This window comes from Phacochoerus africanus, chromosome 10 (assembly GCF_016906955.1).
Source record: "Phacochoerus africanus isolate WHEZ1 chromosome 10, ROS_Pafr_v1, whole genome shotgun sequence".
Taxonomy (NCBI): Eukaryota; Metazoa; Chordata; class Mammalia; order Artiodactyla; family Suidae; genus Phacochoerus; species Phacochoerus africanus.
In genome coordinates this window covers 82,684,511-82,709,153 of record NC_062553.1, presented here as the reverse complement: position 1 = coordinate 82,709,153, position 24,643 = coordinate 82,684,511, and the positions used below count along the sequence as shown (strand labels likewise).

The 24,643-nt window shown below is 43.3% G+C and overlaps 1 protein-coding gene across 4 annotated transcripts in view; it reads right to left on the bottom strand.

The window, feature by feature from the left end:
- ZNF827 (zinc finger protein 827) overlaps positions 1-24,643 on the bottom strand; it is a 187,000-nt gene that overhangs the window by 40,012 nt on the left and 122,345 nt on the right. For all 4 annotated transcript variants that reach the window (XM_047798519.1, XM_047798520.1, XM_047798518.1 and 1 more), the window contains exon 8: positions 24,426-24,529. In XM_047798519.1, coding sequence (XP_047654475.1) covers positions 24,426-24,529 — 104 coding nt within the window. The remainder of the gene's footprint in view (positions 1-24,425; positions 24,530-24,643) is intronic.

Sequence of the window (24,643 nt, the reverse complement as noted above, 5' to 3'; positions counted from 1 at the left end):
TTTGATCCCTGGCCTCACTCAGGGGGGTTGAGGATCTGGCGTTGCCATGAGCTGTGCTGTAGGTCACAGACACGACTTGGATCTGGCATTGCTGTGGCTATGGTGTAGGCCAGCGGCTACAGCTCCAATTAGACCCCTAGCCTGGGAACCTCCATATGCTGCCGATGCAGCCCTAAAAGGACAAAAGACAAAAAAAAAACAAAAAAAACACCAAAAGCAGAAACCAAATGAGATTGACAGACGTATAGGTGTTTACTAAGTGAAGGCTCAAACCAGCAGATGGGAATTCAGCCAGTGAGGGTAGGGATTGCCCACAGGGGTAACTACGTACAGAGCTCTCAGGAGGTCACACTAGCGGGCACAGTTCTGAGGGCCTCTGTATATTACCTCACCCATCCTCACAGCAACCCTGTGACTTAGGTGTCATTATCGTCACCAATTTAAAAAAAGGAGGAAATCCAGCCCCAGAGAGTGGAAGGAAGCTTCCCAAATCAACCCAGCTAGCAAGTGGCAGAGCTGAGATTTGAACTCTGGTAGTGCAGCTCCCGAGCTAGGACCACCCGGGTGGGATTTAGGATTAAGGTACCAGAGTGAGATAACAGACCATTGTAGACACCATCACAGTCTGTGCCCTTGATCCTGACCAAAGGCCATCTGGAATTATTAAGCAGTCTTTGGGTGCCTTGACCTTGAATTAACTGAGAACAAGCTGTCTGAGGCAGAGGCTGCTGGCTGTCTTCCCACGGGCATGCTTTCCTTCTTCCTTTAATAAAGGGACTCCTGAGGCTTCGCTGGGCACATGTCTGCCCAACGAAAAATGCTGTTGGCCTCACTCACAGCTAGCTGTGTTCACGGGACCATTCTGGACAATGGGATGAGCAGAAGTGACCCGCACAAGCCCCAGGTCAGAGCCTTAAAATGGGGGCTGGTGCTCGACTTCTTTGGTGCCTCCCTGTGTTGAGGGAGATGAGCAGCCATCCTAGGCGGTACATGGAAGCTGTTTGCCACGGCTGGCAGAGCAAGACAGAAGCAGCCTGGGCACCCTGGGTCCCGAGTCACCACCCCAGCCCCAGGCTGTTCACATTCCGGCTGCCATATCCGAGAGAAATAAACTTCTACCTTTTGTTTTTTGGCCACGTCCTCAGCACATGGAATGTCCTGGGCCCAGGATCGAACCTGCATAGTGACAACACCAGGTCCTTAACATGCTACGGCACAGAACTCCAACTTCTACCTGATGTTAGCCACTGTTGTGGCTTTTTCTACAGCCATCAAAACTTTATCTTAATAAACATACTTTTTTTTTTTTAACATTTAAAGGAAGCTCAGCTATTTTATAAGGAATAGGACTCTGGCTATAGCCTCTATTTCCTAAGATTTGAATAATTCCCGAGCAAAGTTCTGTTATGTTTGATGCTTGTTTTTCAGGCCACGGTGACACTGAAATGCTGTCACCATTGCCCAGTTGTTTATAATCAAAAAAGTGTCTTACTAGTGCTATTAAATAACTAAATTACTTCAAAAATTTCCAGAATTCCGTGTTGATAATACAGTTGAAGCAATACCATTTAATTGATATATCTGCTCTATGGCTTTTAGTTTTCAATATGCCCTGCTAACACCCAAGGCAGGGTTTCTCAACCTCAGCACTAGTGCCATTTTGGCCCAGGTACTTCTTTGTTGTTGGGCTGCTCTGTGCATGGAAGGACCTTTAATAGCACCCCTGGCTTCCATCTAATAGATGCCAGCAGTACCCTGTCCTCCAGTCACTAGACGCTGTTAAATGTCTCCTGGGGTGGGGGCAGTCATGCCCAATGGAGAACCATTGATCTCCTATCTCCTAAGTGGCAGATTTTGAGAACAGACTATGACCATTTAAATTCTAGTCAGAGTACAGACAGGTAGGTCCTTAATCGACCTCTGACCACAGTGGTGCCCTGTGATTAGCAGGGGCAAGGCGCATGAGCTGATTCTTATTTTTTGAATTAAGAAGTTCACTGAGCTTTCAATAAGAAAATTCACAGGGTGGTAAAAAAGTCATAGGCATTGAACTACCAATCCAACTTCCCCGATCCAAGGTCAAGATGGAAATAACTGCCTGTGTAAAGTTAGAAGAAAAAAAAAAAAAATCCTCCATGTCTGAATAGGATTCTTTTGCAGAAACTCTAAAGGGAGAAGAAAATTGGACCCTTTCAGAATGGAGAGCACGGCCCTATTCAACCTGCAGTTCCTTTAGCCCTTCTATGTTGCTGGCACCATATTTTCAGACACCTGGATATTGTCTGTGTGTAATAAGTGGGAGTTATTTGCACAGGTCTTCAAATACGTAAGTTTATTTAGCCCCACCAGTCAAGTTCTTCTGCCTTGAGCTGCCTGCCCCACAGTGCTTAACATTATGAATCTACTTTGATGAATGGACTCTTTTCTATGTTCCATGGGACCAGCTCATTCAAAGCGAGTCATATCTTCAAAATCTCTTTCCTGTTAGAGAGAAGGGAAGGCGTGCCCTGTAAAATGATACAGGTCTGTCACCTGTCCAGGTCTGTCACCTGTCCGGAGATGGGACTTTGGGGTGAGGAAAAGGCTGTCACCTTACATTTCTTCAGGTCACCGCAGGCACGGGGAAGGTCCCCAGCCCCTTTGGCAGAATTAAGGATTGTCAGGGCGCGGGAAGCCAGTCCATTTGATGTTCATGTTCATTAACAGAGCAGAAGTAACACCCCAAGGGTGGGATGAAATTGCATTGTTTTAATTGAGCGAATTCTCTCTGTGCGGATTCCTGGCGTGGGTGGAACCCAAGACATATCTTTTTCTCCCTTTTAAGATACCTGCCTTAAAAAGCCTAGCTCATTACTGCAGTCCATCATTTCCAGTAACTGAAAACCTCCATTATTTCAATTTGAGCATTTTACCATTCATGTTGGGGGTAGCAAGGGGGAAAGGCAGAAAGTGTGATCTGCTATTCATAGGAAGGGATTATTTATTTATTGTTTTTGTTTTTTTTCTGCTGTACAGCATGGGGACCAAGTTACACATACATGTATACATACTTTTTCCTCCCATTGTTGTGTTGCAATGTAAGTATCTAGACATAGTTCTCAGTGCTACACAGCAGGATCTCATTGTAAATCCATTCCAAGAGCCATAATTTGCATCCGTTAACCCCAAGGTCCCGATCCCTCCCATTCCCTCCCTCTCCACACGGGCAACCACAAGTCTGTTCTCCAAGTCTATGATTTTCTTTTCTGTGGAAACATTCATTTGTGCTGTATATTAGATTCCAGTTATAAGTGATATCATATGATATTTGTCTTTCTCTTTCTGACTTATTTCACTCAGTATGAGAGTCTCTAGTTCCATATTTTTATTTTTATTTTTTGCTTTTTTTAGGGCTGCACCCATGGCATATGGAAGTTCCCAGGCTAGGGGTCGAATCAGAGCTGTAGCCGCCGGCCTACACCACAGCCACAGCCACAACAATGCAGGATCCACATCTGCGACCTACACCACAGCTCATGGAAAAGCCGGATCCTTCACCCACTGAGCGAGGCCAGGGATCCTCATGGATACAAGTCAGGTTGGCTGCCGCTGAGGAACACAGGAACTCCACACAACAGGGACTCCAGGGATTATTCTAAAAAATGAGAATTAAGGAGCTCCTGTCATGGCTCAGCGGAAACAAATCTGTTGCCGGGAGCTGTGGTGCAGGTCACAGACGCAGCTCATATCTGATGTTGCTGTGGCTGTGGTGTAGGCAGGCAGTTGTAGCTCTGATTAGACCTCCAGCCTGGGAACCTCCATATGCTGCAGGTGCAGCCCCCCCCCCCAAAAAAAGGGAACAAAGGCAACATACTGAGGGAGGGGAGATTTGGCCCCCGTCTAACACACTGAATAAGAGTCAAGGTTGGGCACCATCCTTATCCAAAAGGCGCAAAGCCAAAGACTAGTTTCAGATACTAAGGACTCAATTTGATCAATGGCTGTATGCAGAATGAAATTGTTTTTTCCTGTCTTTTTCTTCTCACTTAAGTTCACGTTGCCATTGCTTTAAATTTTGAAAGTTCTTCAGTGAGATTCACTCACATATAAAACATCGTTATTTTCTCATTCCTACTGAGAGACAGGGCCAGACAGGGCCAAACAGTTCCAGACCCCTCTGGGAAAGGTTTGGTTCCTTTTCTGTTTTGTTAGTTTTCAATACTGTGGGGCACAGTTTTGAAGGTCTGGTTTAGGAGTGATCCAACCATCTCAGCAGGACAGAAGTTTGGATCCACAAAGTGTCTGGCACAAATCAGCCTGTTGGGTAAAAACCAAAGCAAGCTGGCACCAAGGTGGTAGTTCTTGGGTTTGCCAGAAGGAAACTAAAGGTGTCCTTATCGGTTATCCAGTGATGATCAAATCCCTGGGAGTGATCCACTGGCACATCATGAAATGAACTTGGCACAACCAGCATTAAAAAAAAAAAATGATGAAATAAGTAGGATAGATTAGAAAATATGACATGGTACACGGTGAAGATTATTTTCTTTCTTTCTTTTTTTTTTTTTTTGGTCTTTTTAGGGCTGCACCCGCGGCATATGGAGATTCCCAGGCTAGGGCTAGAATCAGAGCTGTAGCCTCTGGCCTACACCACAGCCACAGCAACGCTGGATCCAAGCCACATCGCAACCTACATCACAGATCACGGCAATGCCAGATCCTTAACCCACTAAGCAAGGCCAGGGATCAAACCTGAGTCCTCATGGATGCTAGTTAGATTCGTTTACGCTAGGCCACGACAGAACTTGGAAGATTATTTTCATTTACCTATCTTTACCAGTTGGTCAACTGACCAATCTCTATGTATTTGACACTATCACTAATCACCCACATATACATACACATATAAAAACATGTGAAATTTACTCTGGGGTTTTGTCCCAAAGTTGAAAACCAACTCAGTACATCATTTTACCTACTTTGCCATGATAAAGTATTTTAAAAAGTCCAAGTCTATTACAACCTATAAATAAAACACTTACAAGTATCTTTTTCCTAGTGCTGATTAAAATGTCTTTCTTTTAAAAATCTCTTTACGAGTTCCCATTGTGACACAGTGGAAACGAATCTGACTAGGAACCATGAGGTTAAGGATCAGTGGGTTAAGGATCCGGCGTTGCAGTGAGCTGTGGTGTAGGTTGCAGATGTGGCTCAGATCCCGTGTTGCTGTGGCTGTGGTGTAGGCCGGCGGCTGCAGCTCTGATTTGACCCCTAAGCTGGGAAACTCCATATGCCTCAGGTGCGGCTCTGAGAAGACAAAAAAGACAAAAAAAAAAAAACCCCAAAAAACAAAAAGACTCTTTAATCCCACCAACTTGAGAAATTTGGGGAAAAAAAAAAAGGAGCCCAAGCTGGTTACCACCTTCAGGAGGGTAAGAAAATCACTTCTAACCACTTCTTTGTTAGTGGTATATCAGAAACACTCTAGTTCTTCAACTGTGCAAATAAAGGCAGTCATGTTGGAATCCAGCTGTTTGCAAAAGGACTTAGAAAGTGTCATGGATCTCATCCGAGAGGAGTTAATAACCTCTTTTTGAGAATGTCACTCGTGCCATCTGACCTGCGAGACTTCTCGGTCCTCATTCCAAGCTGAGAGAAGTTTTTCCAATTGATCAAAGGAATCCCTATGAATCAATGTATACGACTCCCCAAGACTCCAAGACCGTAATAGAGTCAGCAATATCATTTAGCTTGAGTCAGTAATGATTTCCCAAAGGTCCAACTGCAAGTTTATCCCAGCTCCCCAGTAAAGTGAAAATGATTTAAATGCATTCACTGTGCTAAGCACACAGGAACATCCTGGTTGGGTTACTGATGCATATAAAAAAATAGTTTCTCAAAATGGATGCAGTTTTGCTCAAATTCATTTCTCTTTGTTATAACTTGTCCTAATATATGGTATGCTGCTCTCAAGAGGGACCACCATTGCTAGGAAGCAATGAATCAACTAAGAAATTTCTAACTATGAAATCTCTTAAGTGGACATTTCTATTTAAAATAGCAAAGTCCTTAAGTCAGATGGAGAAAGACAAATTCTGTATGATATCACTTATATGTGGAATCTAAAAAAAAAAAGGACAAACTAGTGAATACAAAAAAAAAAGAAGCAGACTCAGAGAAAACAAACGAGTGGTTATTAGTGGGGAGAGGGAGTGGGGGAGGGGCAACATAAGGGCAGGGGAGTAAGAGATACCAACTATTAAGTATAAAATAAGCTACAAGGATATATTGCATAACATGAGGAATATAGCCAATATTTTATAGTAACTCTACATGGAGTATATAGCCTTTAAAAATTGTGAGTCACTATATCACACACCTGTAACTTATAGAATATTGTACAGCAATTTACACTACAATTTTTAAAAAATGTTTTAAAAAAGAGAAATAGCAAAGCCCTTTTAGAGATTTTGACTAGTTTGTTCTCACATGCCAATAGAAAATGAACACACCCACACCCACACACCCTCATGAGTGAAAATGGATGTAAATGGACCACTTGCAAAGGTTTCTTCTGTCTCCAGCCTCAACCCTTCTCCCAGTGAATTCTGAAGTTTGCATTATCCTGGAGGAAACTGTAACTCAGACTCAATCTCCAGCTCCGTATTAAGTAGTGAAACTCACAGCTTGCCCTCAAGGAATGGATCACTTTTTCTATCACTGAATCATATTCTCTCATGCCCTAGCTCAGCAAATGGCCTCTGAACAGCTTGGCTGAAAAATGATCCAGCAACAGGTCTTGTTTAGAAAATCACCTACTCTACTCTGGTGGCTGGAAAGCACTTAAAAATTTAGCCAAACAATGTATTGACACAATGCAAATCTCAAAAAGTCTATGAAGAATCTCCATGTCCTCAGATATTACAACAAATAAAATATTGCTAAAGGAGTTCCCGCTGTGGCACGGGGGGTTAAGGATACGGCATTGCCACAGCTGTGGCGTAGATCATGAGTGAAAATGGATGTAAATGGCATAGATCACAGCTGTGGCTTGGATTCGGTCCCTGGCCTGGGAACTTCCATATGCCACAGGTATGGCCAAGAAAAAACATTTTGTTAAAAAGGGATTTCTATGTCTGAGGATTGCTGGAGATAAGTGGGAAGAGGTATATATTTAGGAGGAAAGTTGTCTTGAACCTGATTTTGATGGTTTAGCACTTGGTTTCTAAGACATTCCTTTCTAAGGAATCCCTTATTCCACGAATGGAGAGAGGCAAACCCCCCTCCCCACCACACACGGAAAGAGTCATATTATAGACTAGCAAATAGGAGCTCTTCTGATTGTCAGTAATGCATGTAGGCAACAAATATTTAGGAATTCTGCTGTAAATAACGGATGTTATTGTCTTACACAATATAATTTGGTATAACATTTGTAAAGCGCCATCATTAGCGGTTTTAGGGCTATAAGTCACCTCTTCAATGGCAGAACCAGCAAACCACACACATATACAATAGCCTCTGGGCACGCTTTGTAATCATCTGTTAGAGTAATTTGCAGTTTTATTGGTGAATTCATAGTTCCCCAACATAGCTCTTTATAAATAATGCTGGAGCAATTCTTGTGTGAAGCTAAATTCCCCTTTCTTAGGAGGGCATTCTGTCTTCTACAATGAATCCTAAGTAACGGATTTGTCTTGTCATTTAAAAAAAAAAAATTGGATTTCAAATTCTGTAACTTTCCAAGCTTTTTTATTGAGTCTTATAGACTTCCCCCATAAGTATTCAGTCAACTACATAGATAGTTGTTTTTAACTGATTAAAACCAAACCAAAAATTCAACTCCACATAGTAAAATAAAAATATAATCCCTCTTTCATAACTTAATAGTAAGAAAAATTGAATGAGGTAAATATTGGGCAATGTGCAGCACCAAGAATGATTAAAGGGCTATGCAGATTCCATTCACTATAAAAGAATACCCTGCAAATTAAATTAACTTTGTCTACCTCTCTTATCTTTACTCAGGGCCTCTCTATTTTCATTAAGCCTTGCTGGGGACTCTATTAAGGCTTTAAAGATTAAACAAGAATGAGTCAGATTAACTTTTTTAAATGGAAATGAGAGTCTGTCATTTCTCTGCCCAAAACATTCCCGTGGTTCCTTGCAGGAAAGCCCCAGTCTTTGCTATTCACCAGGAGGCTCTTTAGACCCTTCTCCTTCCCTCCCCTCTAGCCGGCCTCTCCTCCTGCTGTCACTTCCCCACACTAAGCTCACCCTCACCTCTGGGCTTCATAGTAACTTCTCCCTTTACCCAGAACACTCACTCCCACAGTCAGGACATGACCTGCCCCGTAACTGCTCCTGCTTCTATAGCTGCGTGAACTTCACTTTCTTAGGGAGAACCTTCCCTGACCATCCTACCCTCCAAAGGCCCCTTCCCAACCCCCCTTATCAGGCTTCGTTTTTTCATGATGTTATTAGATAATTTATAAATAAAATTATATATTCTATAAAATGTATGTTACATAGTTTTATAATGTGATTATAGACACTGTATAATTATTTGTAGAGCACCTGCCTCTCTCTCTCTAGCACGGAAAGCCCATAAGGACAGAGACTTTGTTCTGTTCACCCCAGACCTAAAAGGTACTCAGCCTATCACAGATGCTTCAAGAGCATTTGTGGAATGGATAAATAAACTTTCGTTTCACCCCAGGGGTACATACACCTCATAATAGCTTCTCACACTGCCCATCAAATACTTAACGCTACGCAGATCCTTTTATATTTAATCCCCAGTTCACAGTATCTCAGGGTCCTCTGGCACTGATGGAGAAGAATGAAAATAATCTGAGGGGCAAGTTAGTGAATCTATCTGTAGCCACAAAGATCGTTTTCCTAATTGACCTCTTCTGTTAGGAACGGAAACAGATGCAACAAAACTGTGAATGCACACTCTACTTCTTGATGAAATTACTGAAAATATTCTCCATCAGCAGCTATTATTTCGTTAATTATACCTAAGTGAGTGCTATGCAGAAGACCATCAGTGCAATGCAACAGTGCAAAGGACTGTTCCATGAAACACCATTGTCAACAACCCTGGGGTGCTTTTCTTCTCCAACAGCTGGTGCCCTAGGATAAATTTAATTCATTAATCTCCTGCGTAAGGTTAAAAATAAGTAACCATCCTCAAACTTCAATCATGCCTCAAACGAGCTCAGTAAACAGCCAAACTGAAATACATACTTAAAATACTACGGTCATATTGGTATTTCGCATGAGGATTTCAGAGCTCTTTATTAATAACTCATAGGAAACATAACTTAAAATTTTTGAAAGTGACTCTGCCAATACTTGTTCACTGTAGCATAAGATCTTTGGGAGTCTTAGACAAAGGCTCATCTCATGTGTGACCATGAGAATATTACAGTGCAATTCAAAGCACCATGAATCTTCTCATTCTCACTTCACACCTTCTTCCCTCTAACAAATGTGATCTTTATGTGTGTGTGGCTGCGACCATGGCAAACAGAACTTCCCTGGCCAGGGATCAAACATGTACCACAGCAATAAACTGAACCCCAGCAGTGACAATGCCAGATCCTTAACTGCTAGGCCACCAGCAACTCCTAAATTTTAAATTGATTTATTTATATATTTTTGCTTTTTAGGGCCGCATGCACGGCATATGGAAGCTCCCAGGCTAGGGGCTGAATTGGAGCTTCAGCTGCTGGCCTACACCACAGCCACAGCAACTGCAACTCGGGATGTGAGCCGAGTCTTTAACCTACACTACAGCTTATGGCAACGCCAGATTCCCGAGCCACTGAGCGAAGCCAGGGATCGAATCTGCATCCTCATAGATACTAGTCAGACTCATTTCCTCACGCCGCAACGGGAACTTCCTGATTTTTTAAATGAAATAGATATAATAATAAATGTTCCGTGCTCATGATAGAAAACTAGAAGAACACAGACAGTGGGGGGAAAAAAAACCAACCAAAACCACAATGACAGTTCCCATTGTTGCCCAAAGACAATTGCTATGAACATTTTAGGGGAACTTTCACTTTACTCCTATTTCATGTCCCAATGCCTTTAAAAGAAATTAATTACTATGAAAGGCTTGTAATCCAAGGCAAGTCTTAGTATGACACCAGTGATGATATTTTTAAAATACCACATTTTAGAGTGATAAAAGTAACAGTTGGGAGATAGACCAGAGTGCTTTAAAAATTAACATTTTTCATAAAAATGAAAAACAATTTGGCCAAAAATAGTGTTAAAAATAACTTTCACACACCGAAAGTATGCCTACGTGTTAAAAGCATTTGCAAGAGTACACATTTTTTTTCCCTGAGTAAAATTTTCCCTTGCTTTTCTTTTGGCAAGTACCTACACAGTAGATTCAAAATTAGTGAGCAAAAAAAGTAATTTGTATGAGTCATCTTGCCTTTAAGACAAATTAGTTACCTAAAATCCACTTAACCAATTAATTCCTGCCTCCATACTCTAGCAAAGACTGACAGTCAGTTTGGACCTAATCTTCTTCTTCTTCTTTTTTTTTTTGGTAAATTATTCTACCTCTGGTCTATCTGACTCCCTGAATATTCTGTTTCCTGTTCCTATAATACAGCTGATGCCCTGATAACCTCACCCTTGCCTTTCCTGGGACCCACCCATTCATGAATCTTTCAACTGAATATCCCTGACTTTAATTCCATTCAAGTTCAAAGAGAAGCAACTGATCTAAGTGACTCATTCCTGGATACTTAAGGCAGGGAAACTAGATCCTGCAGATGGATGAGCTGTTTTGACTAGAAAGATGGGAAGAAGGTACCCCAGGTGCATGTAGCAGAAGATGCAGAAACCATAAAGGCAGTAGGTGCCAATGAGCACAAGACATGAGAATGGCATCCTTCAGTCAGAAGTGCTTTGTTATCTTATGATAGGTTCTACTCTACGGATATCCCTTTTACACATGATTTTTTCCAACATTTTCATCCCTCCCGGTTGAAAATATCTCCATTCACTTTTGTAGGTCTCCCATTTTTTTCTAGGATCACATTTAAGTTCTGCTGAAGCTGGTCTCCTGGTCCAAAGCTCCAGGCACACCCGCATGATAAAAACTTCCAAGAGATGTCAAGCATCCAGCACCAAACATACGAGATAGTCTCACCTTTGTTCAAATGATGTTTCCGATTATAAAAAATAAGGCACACTTATTGTAAAAACGGAAGCCCACAAAACAAGAAAAAGTCACTTGATGTCCTAATTGCTCTGAGATAACAGTTCACATTTCTACATCTCTCCTTCCTCATTTTCTCCCTGGATGCACAAATTTTACAAACCATGGGATCATAACATTCATGCAAATCTGTAACCTGATTTACATTATCATGAACTGTATGAAACACTCATTTAACTCTGGCATCTAGCTGGGGGTGGTGGGGTGGGGTGGAGGGGAACTCAGCAAAGGAAGATGGCTAAGGACCACTGCTTTTGTCCGTATTTTCAGTAGTTCACTTAATTTAGAGATTATTGACTAGGTCTCCAAGGCATCATAGACGTAAATGATAGATTCTTTTAAAAAAAAGAAGTGGTGTGAACACTTTCCCCTTTACCTATCCCCTTGACTTTAACTTCAAAAAACTATAAAAGTAATGTAAATTAACGGCAAAAAAAAAAAAAATAGAACAAAGGATACAAAGTGAAAAATGGAAGAATACCTCTCACTTACTATCCACCTTCTGCCAATCCCAGTCCTTTTCACTCCTCGTGGGAATCACTGTTCAGGGTCTCTCTGTGGAGAAATGATCTACACACATGCCAGCACATCCGTGCACAAAAAGTGTACCACCTCTTCTTTTTTAAATATAAATGGGATTATGTCACCTATACTGTCTGGAGCCAGTTTTTGTTTTTTAGATATAACAATGTATCTTAGACATCTTTTCACATAAACCCCCAAAGCTCTCCTTCCTCCTTTTTAATAGCTATAGAATTTCCCATCAAATGTCCTGTGGTTCATTTCACCTGTTTCCCACCTGTGAACCTTGGCGTTGTTTCCAGACCTTCAGGTTATTTACTCAAGTCTATGTGTAGATTAAATTCCTAGAATGGGGACATCGGATCCAAGTGTGCAAAATACCAGGGGACACTGTATTTGTCTGTAACTTAGAGACTTCATTTCTTATTTCTGTGTGTAGTAGAGTATTCCATGTCAATCGTGCCTTGAGAAAGCCCTGGATGCACGAATTTTACAAACCATGGGATCGTAACATTCGCGGTTCATGACAGAAGAAGAGAAGGAAAAGACGGGACTGAGACAGAATGCAAACGCCCCGCAGAGAGCAGGAAGCAGAGGACAGCAAGCCGAGGGCAGACCCCAGGGCCATCCTCAGCTGGTTGTTGCAGAGGTGAGGAGAAATGCGTGAGACTAGGAAGAGGGGTCACCGGGCAGCTGCAGCAAACTCTCTCTTCCGGTGGAAGAAACAATTGAGGAAGCGTCAGAAAATTTGTAGGACACATCCCCAACTGGAGGAAGCCATGTATCATTTTTAAATAATTTGCAAGAAAAAAAAATATATTTCTCTTTCATGGGCTACTCAAATTCCGGAGAGTTACAGGCCTAAACTCAAATCGGTCTCACACCAAGTTTCCCATTAGTATTAATGAGAGACTCCAATGGGGACTTCTGCCCTCGTTGGATTAAACTGTAGCACTGTCTCTCAATAAAATAATTGACATTAAAAGAGAAGTTCATTTGATAAGGCATTTGGCTCATGGATGGGAAGGCAGCCCTATCTGAAATAATTCCAAGCTTTTTAATATGAGACTAACGACAGGGAATTTTATGCCTGGGAAGTTTTACTATTACATGTGAAAACCAGTCTTGGGTTTTCCCATTAGTTCCGGTGTTAGGTGTTCACATCGAACCATCTATTCTTCTTGGACCTCCATCTTCCCCTCTCTGCCCTCAGAAAGGCTGCTCTAGGATTTTTTTTAGTGGCAGTCAGATCTGTATCTAAGGTGAAAAAAATGAACACAGTAGCTCTGCAATCATTCTCCTGTCAAGCTTAACCATTTCACTATAAAAAGAGAGTCATGTCATGGTCATCACCCATATTAAGCAGAGGGACCAACTGTATTTGAAAAAAGCTTTATGGAACACCTTACATTTATAAAGGGATCCATTCTTACCTACAGTCAAAGCCAGACCTGGGTCATAATGCAAGTCTCATCAGATCTCTCTTTTGAACATTTAACACTAGTTTGACAAGCAACGTTGTTTTTCAACAATATACTTTCATCCAAGACTGATGAGCAACGACGCTTCTGGGAGAGAGGATGGTAATCACGTCGGCTGATGTCCATCAGGGAGTTTACAGCTAAGGGAGAAGGCGCAGGTGCTTAAAAGGGAACGTCTCAATACCCAAGGCCATCAAAGGAAATGGCACCCAATTCTGTTTTGGAGTGGAAGGGAATGATTTCCAAAGAATTCAGAGACTGTTGAAAGAAACAGCCTATAGGGAGAGATGGCAGGTGTCCGTCAATAGACTTTATCCTGAGGGCCGTGGGAGGCCACCAGGGCCAAGAGGGAGATGATGAAAGATATGGCTGCAGGATGGAAGGAAGGGACCGGCACTGGTGGTGGTGACACTTGAGACGGTAGACCAGGGAGAGGCGCTGTTGGAACCCAGAGGACTAATGATGGAGACTGGCATGAGATGAGGCAGGATGAAAGGCCGACATGCCTATAGGAGCGATGTTGGAGGAAGGGTCAGTGCAGGAGGACATGGTTACTGGGCGGAAGTGGAAGGGGAGGAGGAGGGAATAACGAAGATGGCGCAGCAAACACTGTCGTTCCTACCTGCCCTCCTCACCATCACCTTGTTGCTGCCACTTCAGTCTCTGTCATCTTGCTGCCACCACCTGCATACACTTGCCACGGGCCCTCTTTGGCCGAGGGAGCCTGCGTTGCCCATGTCTATGGTAAGACCGTGGTGCTGGGGAACTGACTCTCCTGGGAGCAGCTTGAATCCCAGCCCTCCCCAATAGGTACCCTGCTTGAGAAGGAACCCTCCGTTGGCTGCCCTCCTTCCCCTGGCTCGCTTCCCCAAAAAACTCCTTGCACAAATCTTTGCTTTGGGATCTGCTTTTGGAGGAACCCAGACAAAGGGTGTCCACCCTTATGGTTTGTGCTGTGGGAGGGATGGCGATGCTGCTATTCACTTAGCTAGGAACAAAAGACAGAGAGGGTTTAATCGGTTCTAATTATTTGGGGAGGGACGTATGGAGACGGTGGGAGATGAGGAAATGCTGCGTTTGATTTGGGACCAGCTGAATTTAGAGAAGTCGAGAGTTCCTGAGTAGGATGTCTCAGTAGAACTGCAGTGGAGGGTGTGGGGCATTAGTAAGCAAAATGCAAAGTCATTAAGCAAATTAAGTCATTACGCAAATGCAAAGACTGCCTATACTTTTGTGCTTCTAGTTCACACCTTTCTTTTCTGGAAGAGAAACTGAGAACAGAAATGATAAGTACTTTGCTAAAGGAAACACACTGCAAGAGGGAGAAGAGCCCCTAACTGAAGCCCCTGACCTTGGTTCCAACAGCTACATCAAGTAAGGGCTATGGGGGAGCTCCCATTGTGGCTCAGTGGTAGTGAACCTGCCTAGCATCCATGAGGATGAGGATTCAATCCCTGGTCCCGCTTAGTGGGTTAAGGATCCGGTGTTGCCCTGAGCTGTGGTATAGGCCACAGACGAGGCTTGGATCCTGTGTTGCTGTGGCTGTGGTGTGGGTCGGCAGCTGTAGCTCCGACCTGACCACTAGCCTGAGAGCTTCCATGTGCTGCAGGTGCAGCCCTTAAAAAAAAAAAAGAAAAGAAAAGAAAAAAAGGGCTATGGGAGTTGCCCTGAGGCTCAGTGGGTTAAGGATCTGGCAATGTCACTGCAGCGGCTCAGGTTGTTGCTGTGGTGTGGATTTGATCCCTGGCCCTGGAACTTCCCCATGCCACAGGCTCTATCAAAAAAAAAGAAAGAAAGAAAGAAGAAAAAAGAAAGAAAAGAAAGGGCTCTGGTGTGACGTGGGGCGGGGGTGTCTCTCTTACCATGAAGAGGTCTCCCTCTGGCCTACATATGAGAATACAGAATGGATCTGTTTGAATGAAAAATAGATGGTCTAGTTTGTGAGCGCAATGACTTTTCTTTTTTTCTACTCTGGTTACCGGAGGGCAGTTGCTGCCCTGAAAAGGAATAAACACAAAGAAAAAAATTGCATGAAATGAGAATATGTATTTTTGATAGCAAAGGAATGGAAGAACGTATTGTATATACAGAAAAGGCCTTGTAGATTGAATTAGCCAGCCCCAAACTGAAGCCAGGGTCACCACATGGCAATTTTCAAACAAATACTCTCCATCGTCCATTACACAGACTCAAGAATTTGACCTTTTATAGCACTATTCATTCTTCAGGCATCTCAATAGTCTTTGCAAAAGTAAAAACACGACCACGGGCACTGCAGAGGCCTTATAAATGGCATGAAGAAAATTTTATGCTCTGCTCACAGGAAGATACCAGGCCAGGGCCAAGGTGGTCACAGCCCCCCCCCGCCCCCCCCCCCCCGCTTCCCCCGAGGATAACCTATAGCTGAAAACTGGAGTCTTCAAACAGGGTTTTTTTTTCTTTTCCATTATGGTTTATTACAAGATATTGACTCTAGTTCCCTGTGCCATACAGGTTTTTAAAAATCTATTTTATATACACATACAGGGTTTTTTTTAATTTTTTAATTTAAAAAGAAAATTTTTGGTTTTTTCTAGGGCTGCTCCCACGGCATATGGAGGTTCCCAGGCTAGGGGTCTAATCAGAGCTACAGCTGCCAGTCTACACCACAGCCACAGCAACGCGGGATCCGAGCCATGTCTGCGACCTACACCACAGCTCACAGGCAACACCAGATCCTCAACCCTCTAAGCAAGGCTAGGGATCGAACCCCAAACCGCATGGTTCCCAGTCGGATTCATTAACCACTGAGCCACGATGGAAACTCCCACACATAGGTTACATATTTTATATAGTTTGTATCCACTAATCATCTCAAACCCTAGGTTATTCGTCCCCCCACTTTGGTAACCATAGGTTTGTTTCCTCAGCCATAAAAATGAATAATGCTGTTGGCAGCAACGTGGATGGACCTAGAGATAATCACACGAAGTGAAGTCAGACAGAGAACGAAAATATCGTACAGTATCACTTATACGTGGAATGTAAAAAAAAAAAAAAAAACGATATAAATGAACTGATTTGCATAACAGAAAACGGGGTTTTTCAAAGGGCTTGTGGATCGCCCACAAAGTACCAACATGAAAGTGTTGATGATTGTCTTCAACACTGAGTGACTCAACCCGCTGCCATCTGGGCGGAGATAAAAGGACTTGGCCCAGCAATCACGGTCTTTTTCTCTGTCTTTGTGGCTTTCCATAGATAGCGCAGGTGAGGCATCTAACCTGGATATAAATTCCTCCTCTGAAAAGGGTACCACCCTTAAAAAACAGTGAGCCCGCACTGCAGTACGTGATGCCCACAACCACGGGTCTACAGAGACCTGATTAGTTACATATTCGAGAAGGACTAACGTGGACACAAAGCTGACAGTGCTGAAAGCAAGACCTTTCCCTACAAAGAATTTTTAACGGAGTCAACAGTTCCCCTTTGGAATTTACCGACATGCCGGCTAAGACCAAACTAGGTTGGCGAGGGACAAATGGGGCCAGTTGTGTGCACATCATTTTTAGCCTCAAATAACACTATCTGGATCAGGAAGCTCCATAATAATGAAAACTTTTCCCTCTAGTAAACCTCTGGACGGACTACATGGCTCATCTACTGCAAGTACATCATAGCCAGGCTATGAGCGGGACAGAACACTTCCCCAATTTGAAACACAACAGGAATCAGATGTGTCAACCGACATGTCACTTAATCCAGGGCAATTTTGTGCTACAAGTGGAAATGTTCCTCTAAACGAACAGTTGTCTAACGGAAAGACGGCTGTCATTATCACCTTCATTGTCTCTGATGTGAAGGGACACTCGTACTGATGGCCCAGAGGGGACCACGTGGCATCGAGACCCATCTATTTGTGAATAAGCCAATTAGCCCTAACGCAGGCAGAAATACTGCCACAAGTACACAGCTTGATGCATTTTCACAAAAGCACCCAGGTCTTCAGCAGCCAGATCAAGAACTGGAACAGCCCAGCTTCCTGGAAGCCCTCCTTGGATCCCCTTCTCTGTCACTCCCACCCCCAATACTGTGTCTTTCAAGAATTACATATAGACCTGTCCCTCCCCCAGCTCTCAGTGGGGATGATAGAATTTCTAGTAGATGAGACTGTTTCTTCCAGTACCAGTATATGGTTTTGGCTCCATACAGAAAATAAAGGAACCTGAGCTGAGGTCCAGGTACCATTCCAGGTGGCCAAGTTTTGGAAGAAGACGGGATGTAGAAGAAGCATGAAGATCTTTTATTCTCTTTCCACTGGAAGAGCTGGGCTAGGACCAAACCTGGGTTCTCCTGATGCCTAGTTGAGAGTGTACTCTTTCCCATTGCTGACCAGACCGCCGCCCCCTTCAGTGTAACATGCCTATTTAACCAGGAGGTTTTAACCCAGTTTCATGACACTATTTCTCTAGCCCAGACAGTCCATTAAAGGTTTACTGAAAAGAAACACTCTCTTGAATGTTCTTGACTGAAATATTCCAAGTGACTATGATTATCAGATATCAAAGCATCAAAGGAAGGAAGAAAAGAACTGGAAGAGAAGAGGACAAAATGAGAATTATATTAATAAACAGTACATTCTTATCTTGTAACTGTGCTGAAGTACCTTATTTAAAGCATTATTTTTTATTCCTATCTAAAAGAGTGCCATCCATCAGTAATGCTTCAAATGACAACCAGGGGTTTGTGTGGGCAACCTCTGGAGACGTGCCCCTTGGCTCCCCTCTGGGGACACGTCCTCTGACTTATTAGGAGGCAGTGTGACTGGGCAGAAAGAGAGAAAACTCACTGTGGAGTTCTGGGTTTGAATTCCAGGCTGCCACTCACTAAGTGGATGATTTTGAACAAGTTATCATAGACATATCTCACTTTACTGCACTTTGCAGATACTGCGGGGGTTTTGGGTTTTTTTGTCTTTTTGTTTTTTTTTTAACAAATGGAAGGTTTGTGGCAACCCTGCATTGTCAGATGATAGTTAACTTTTTTTGTGTGGTAAAGTATCTTTTAATTAAAGCATGTTCATTGTTTCTTTAGACATAACACTACTGCATACTCGACAGACTACAGCATAGTGTAAACCTGATGTTGTCATTTACCCGGAAAGCAAAAAAACTGTGTGACTTGCTTTACCGTGATAGAAACTTTATTATGCTGATCTGGCACTGGACCCGCAACATCTCTGAGACATGCCTGTAAATCTCTCCACAAAAGGTCCAAACTTCCAGTTATCAGATAAGTAAGTTCTGGGGGCATCATGTACAGAATGGTGACTGCAGTTGGCAATACTGTATTGTGTGTTTGAAAGTTGATAAAATAGCAGATTTTAAAAGCTCTCAAGGAAAAAAAAAAAAAAACCTGTAACTACGTGAGGTGAGGGATATTTACTAGACTTACTGTGGTAATCGTTTTGCAATATATATACACAAATACAAATCACTAGATGGTATATCTTAATATAATGTTAACATGTCAATTCTATCTCAGTAAAACTGGAAAAGAGGTATGAAATCTCTCTGAACGTCCATTTAGTCACCTGTAAATTGAGCATAATTCTTCCATCTTAATGGGTTGTTCTCAAAATTAAATGAGATGACACAGATCCCAGGCCTGACAATTTAGCAATTCCTTGATAACTATTAACTTCCTCCTCTATACAGAACTAATTTGTTTAATCAAAAAGGAGCTTAAGCCACAAAACAATAGATACCAACAACACCCAATGTTCTACTGTTTATCCATGACTTAGCCTGAATTTTAAAAGAATGTGCTGTGTTTGACAAGGGATTGAAGCAAGTACTTTGCTGTAATCCAGGAAAGCTTGGTATGCCCCCTTCCCAAACTGTGAATTGGGAAGTCTTAACATAAAGAAAGGTGACATGCAAGTCTTTTAAACTCACTGCCTAAAGAGGTCATTCGTACCTGGCCAGAAGCATGATGGGCCAAGAGGTGCAGATGGCACTCTAATGCAAGGCTCCATTAATTTAGATTTCAGAAAGCATGTATGACTTGTGTTAGATTGATGGGCAGAACGGAGAGAGGAAAATGGATCAAGACTTGGCCTGGGGACAAGGCAGACCCCTCCAAGCCAGCCTTTTTATTTAACGTCAAACTTGATTGGCATAGCAAATCTTGAACTAAATGCTGCCCACGTTTTTTTGTTTGTCTGTTTGTTTGCTTTTTGACTTTTTAGGGCTGCACCCAAGGCATGTGGAAGTTCTCGGGCTATGGGTTGAACTGGAGCTGCAGATGCTGGCCTACACCACAGCCACAGCAACTCGGGATCTGAGCCGCACTGTGACCTACACCACAGCTCATGGCAACGCCAGATTCTTAACCCACTGAGCAAGGCCAGGGATGGAACCTGCGTCCTCATGGATACTAGTTGGATTTGTTACTACTGAGCTACGACAGGAAGTTCTTGACTTCCTGTTTGTATGGTATGAACAATCCCCAAAAAAAGACTTTCTCTCTCTCTCTTTTTTTTAAGGAAAGTTAGTGAATAATGGAAGAAGGGATTTACAAATATAATTGCTGAAATGTTTCACATTGTCTGACTCTTAAGATCCATCTGAAATAACAACCAGAAGCATCGGTGACTCCAAACACAGTGAAAGAATTCCATGGAGACCCACATTTTCCTTCACATGCATGCTGGTTGTTTTTGTTTTTTGGCTTAATATGGAGCAAACATACTGTGACTTCAAAATCATAATAAAACAGGATCGAAGCTTTACATTGCTTAAGAGCAGCGCTGAGACATGAATCCTTCTCTTCACAGCCTTTGCTTTGGAAGGATGATGGAAAAACTTAAAGAGCTGCAGGTACAATGGGAAGGGGTCTATTCCTCATACACAATAGCCCCACATGGCCTGAAACACACCTGACCTCACAATCTTGCTTCTATTAGTGTAAATCTTTTACAAAGTGAGACAGCTATAGATTAGAGTACATTCAATTATACACAGTCTGTAATTTCTATCTCCCCGTCATAGGAAATCTCTTTGATTTCTTTTGTAAAATCACCACCAGCCACAGCACCATCCAGGGTGCACCCCGTGATCTGTTCATGCTCGGGAAATTTGGTCCTCACATCCCCTCAGCAGAAGGGGACAGCAGCTCTTAACTCATTGTTTTAGTAAGGCTCCCCAGGGGGTACCTCTGTCTAAGACTTTCGCAGCAAGTAACAATGCCAGGGCTTGGCTCGCGAGCATTCTTTAGTTCTCAGGAAAGTCAGTCTAGAAACGGTGGTAACCGCCAGGGCCAGGACACGGCGAGGCTCTGTGTTTATTCTGTTTCTCCGGGATGGTGGCAGCTGTGTGTCTCAGATACCATCTGCCGGAGGCGAATGCCTAGTTAACTGTGCTATTCTCGATTTCTCCACCATCCACAGTGCCACCACCTCTCCCGCTTTGCTCTCTCCCACACTGCTGACTTCATTCTCCACCGGCCTGAAACAATCACAGCCCACCGTGTGGATCCATTTGGCCTGGAGCTGCCGGGCCTTAAATGATCCTGTCACACAGCGGGCTCCCCTGCTCTGTGGTCTCACTCCAAAGGTGTCAGGAAGAGCATTCCAGCCTCTTGAGAGAGGGACATAAATCCATACCAAAATATCTAGTGCTGAATTAAGGCCGGGGGTTTTCAGCGTGTGCAAAGGGATTTCTTGGATTGGAACTAGGCACATTAAACCTCATTAATTACGATCTTCACTAATTGGGAGTCTGAGATCATTCTCCAGGCTGACATTTATGTCTGCATGATCTGTGGCAAGAAGTTGGCTAAGTAAATAAAGAACAGAAATAATATTTTAATAGTGACGTTTAAATAACCCAAGAGAAGATTTCTAAGGACACTGCGGCTTTTATTTATACAGTAAACAACAAATTATTTTCTGCGTAGTCACTAAAGCCAGCTCTCTCTTCCCTGGCTTCCCCATTTCTGCACAGCCACCGCCGTTCCCTCATTCAACCTGCGTACGGCAAAGCTAACCAGTCTCCAAAACGAGTCAACTAGCCCGCTGTCTGGCAGTCCTACCCCCCTCCTTCTTTCCCTTCTCACCAGGCCTGCTTTCACCATGCTCCCCGAGTACCACAACATCCTCACTGAGCAACTCGTTCTGGCCACATCCCGAGTGATTCTGAAAGCTGCTGCCCATTTCGTCCTCTGGAACTCTCTATAGGAATTCATGATTCTCACATCCTAGAATCTTACTGCAGCTTCAATTTCTTTGTTCCCCGCACTGCATTTATCAGAGTCCTGGAATAAATGTATGTCCACAATATCTATCTGAGGCCCCCGGGGCCTGATGTATTTTGGGATTCGTACTTTTTCTGATTTCAAGATGACTATACAGTACACGAGACATTATTTTACACGAGACTCCAATGGGCCTCCATCATCAAGCACAGTGATATTTCTGCAACAAAATGTAGGAATTTCACACTTGGCATAATACATAAAGGCTATAAAGAGCCTCCCATTAGATTTTGCCATCAGGAAACTTAATCAAAAGATTGGGGTTGGGTTTCAGAAATGTGGATAAGGGATTGGGGAGCTTGAGTAGGTAGCATATACAATGGCCATTTATCACTGTCTAGAAGTCAAAGACAGGTTTTCTTGAAAAATCTCCGCATTGTAATCTTTTGTTAGTTCAGATTAGTCTTCTCCACAATTACTCCACATCATCAAGGTTTTTCCTTATAAAAACTTTTCCTCAGATTATGAGAGCTCTGTAATCAGAAGGTTGTCTTACCATTTTTTATTTTTCTAATTTTAACTCCATTTCTAAAGCATTTCACCTGGCTTTTAAAAAAACTTTTATTTTTTGTCTTTTTAGGGCCACACTCGAGGCATATGGAGGCTCCCAGGCTAGGGGTCGAATAAGAACTGCTGGCCTACACCACAGCCGCAGCCATAGCCAGAGCCACAGCAACACAGTGGATCCTTAGCCCATCCAGCAAGGCCAGGGATTGAATCACATCCTCATGGATACTAGTCAGGTTCGTTACTGCTTAGCCACAATGGGAACTCCCATCACCTGGCTTTTTTAAAAAGTCCCTTTTCTTTTTTTTGCCTTTTTCTAGGGCCACTCCCGTGGCATATGAAGGTTCCCAGGCTAGGGGTCTAATTGGAGCTGTAGCCACCAGCCTACACCAGGGCCACAACAACTCAGGATCTGAGCCGAGTCTGCAACCTACACCACAGCTCATGGCAACACCGGATCCTTAACCCACTGAGCAAGTCCAGGGATCGAACCCGCAACCTCATCGTTCCTAGTCAGATTTGTTAACCACTAAGCCACGACGGGAACTCCTGAAAAGTCCCTTTTCAGTTTGTCTCTCTTGGCAACATTTAAATAGTCATTTTGCTTATTTTCTGCCTAAGGAAAGGCTTTTCCAAGAACAGAGATTGATTGCCCCTCAGAAGGGTGGATTTACATTTTAAAAATACCAGTTTTTGCTGACTCCTCCCAGCCCCAAATAAGAGTTAACTTTTTAAGTGCAAATTTATCTAATTTTAATAAAAGTCTGTTAAGCAAATCATAGGAGGCTCCAGCAACCGCCCTGGCCTCTACCCTCTGCAACACAACACACACAGTTAAACCTATCACTCTTTGAGGTCATGTTGTAACTTGACCAATACACTCTTCTTAAAATATAGCCAAGGCAAACATTAAGCCAGCAATGCAGGGTTTGTATATACATCAGGGGATGCTGGCTGTAGGGGTCACAGCACTCTGACAGGCAATTCCTAGGCAGTTATTTTGACATTAGAAAGTCACAATCCATCAGCTTAACAGCAGGGTGATAACTTGGGGACCAGGGAGATGGCTATTCAAAATGACACTTCAGAAAGTAAATAGTAGTTCAAATAGCCCCTGTTTGAGAATGAAGACATCAACTAAGCAGAATTTCTTTGCACCTCTAGAATCAGGTATTACGTAATATGTTCCTGTGTAAGCATTTATTTATGGTGTTTGAATAGAAAAGCCTGCAAGGCTAACAAGCAGTCCTGGACTCTTTGGAGAGGAGAAGAAATGGATCTGCCATTACGAGACTAAAGGATGACAAAGAGTGGCCTTGCCCTCACTGTTTGTCATGAACCACTTCCAACGACCTATGATACCCAAGGCCATTATCTCAGAAGATGCTCCTTGGCTCTTTCTGAATCACAAAACACCCAGCTCTCCAGCCATCTGTATCCTCGACACCGGGCTCCTCATGTGTGAGGGGGACACTTGGACTTTATTCTTGCAGGAATTCCCAGCCAACAACCCTGCTGTGAGCCCCTCCCGCACACACGTGGCCTTGGTCCCTCCTGGACAAATGAATGGGTGCAAAGGCCACAGACAGCTTCTGAAATTCCCTCCATGGCTGGGAGCGGGAAGCTTCCCTGCTGCTGGACTGGTGTTGGGGTGGGGGAGGGGGTGGGTAGGGAGGATGGGCTCTAGGGCAGGGGTTCTCAAATGTTCTCATTTCAGGATAACTCTGAGAAGGTGTGCAGAAGCCCTGAGGAATGGCCATGCTGCTGCTAAGAGGACAGGAAACACACCTTTCTTTTTGCTCAGGAGGGAGCAGTGACAAGGGAGGTGTGGATGGGAAACTGTGCACTGATGCTGAGATGGCAAGAGGGAGCGGAGGGTTAGGATGGCTCCATGCAAATCCTCAGAACGGAGGTGAAATCTGGTGGCATGACTGTCTTAAGGAGCTGTGTCGCTTCCACTGAAACTGAAGAGGTCTTCATGGTGGCCCACACCCGACCAGGTCAGGACCCTCCCTGTCAGTGATTAGCGGTCTCGCCACTGCCTGTCTCTATCTTCCTGGCTGCCTGCCTAAAGCACTGACAATGTGGAGAGCAAAGCATTTCCAGGTTATACTTGCTACTTCAAAGGAATTCACTCTACCAATGAAACATCAGCCGCTAATGAACAATAAGCTCCTGCAGCAAAGAAGAACTTTATTATGGCCAGCGTGTTATTTTAACAAACTTTTGTGGCTATTTAAATTGAGTTGCTCCCTCTTTTCAAAAACCTAGCTTCCTAGGAATAACTTCAACCTAGAAAAGGAACGCATCTGAAAAAACCACGCATTTCAGAAAAGCAATGTTTAAAGCGACGAACAGTAGAAGCAAAATTGACAAAGTTTCCATACCTGGAGCTGATATTCTTCCGTGGAGTACAGATTCACTGGGCAGCAAGTCTTTAGAATTGGAGGTGAAGGGTGATTGTCTAAATGTATCTTCTGAAAAGAAAGGGCTGGGGGTGGGGGAGGAGGAGGGAAGTTTAGTAAATCAAAGTTATTTAAGATACCCAGAGCATCTGGCCCCAAATATACATATGACTATGTGTACACATACATACAAACGTGGG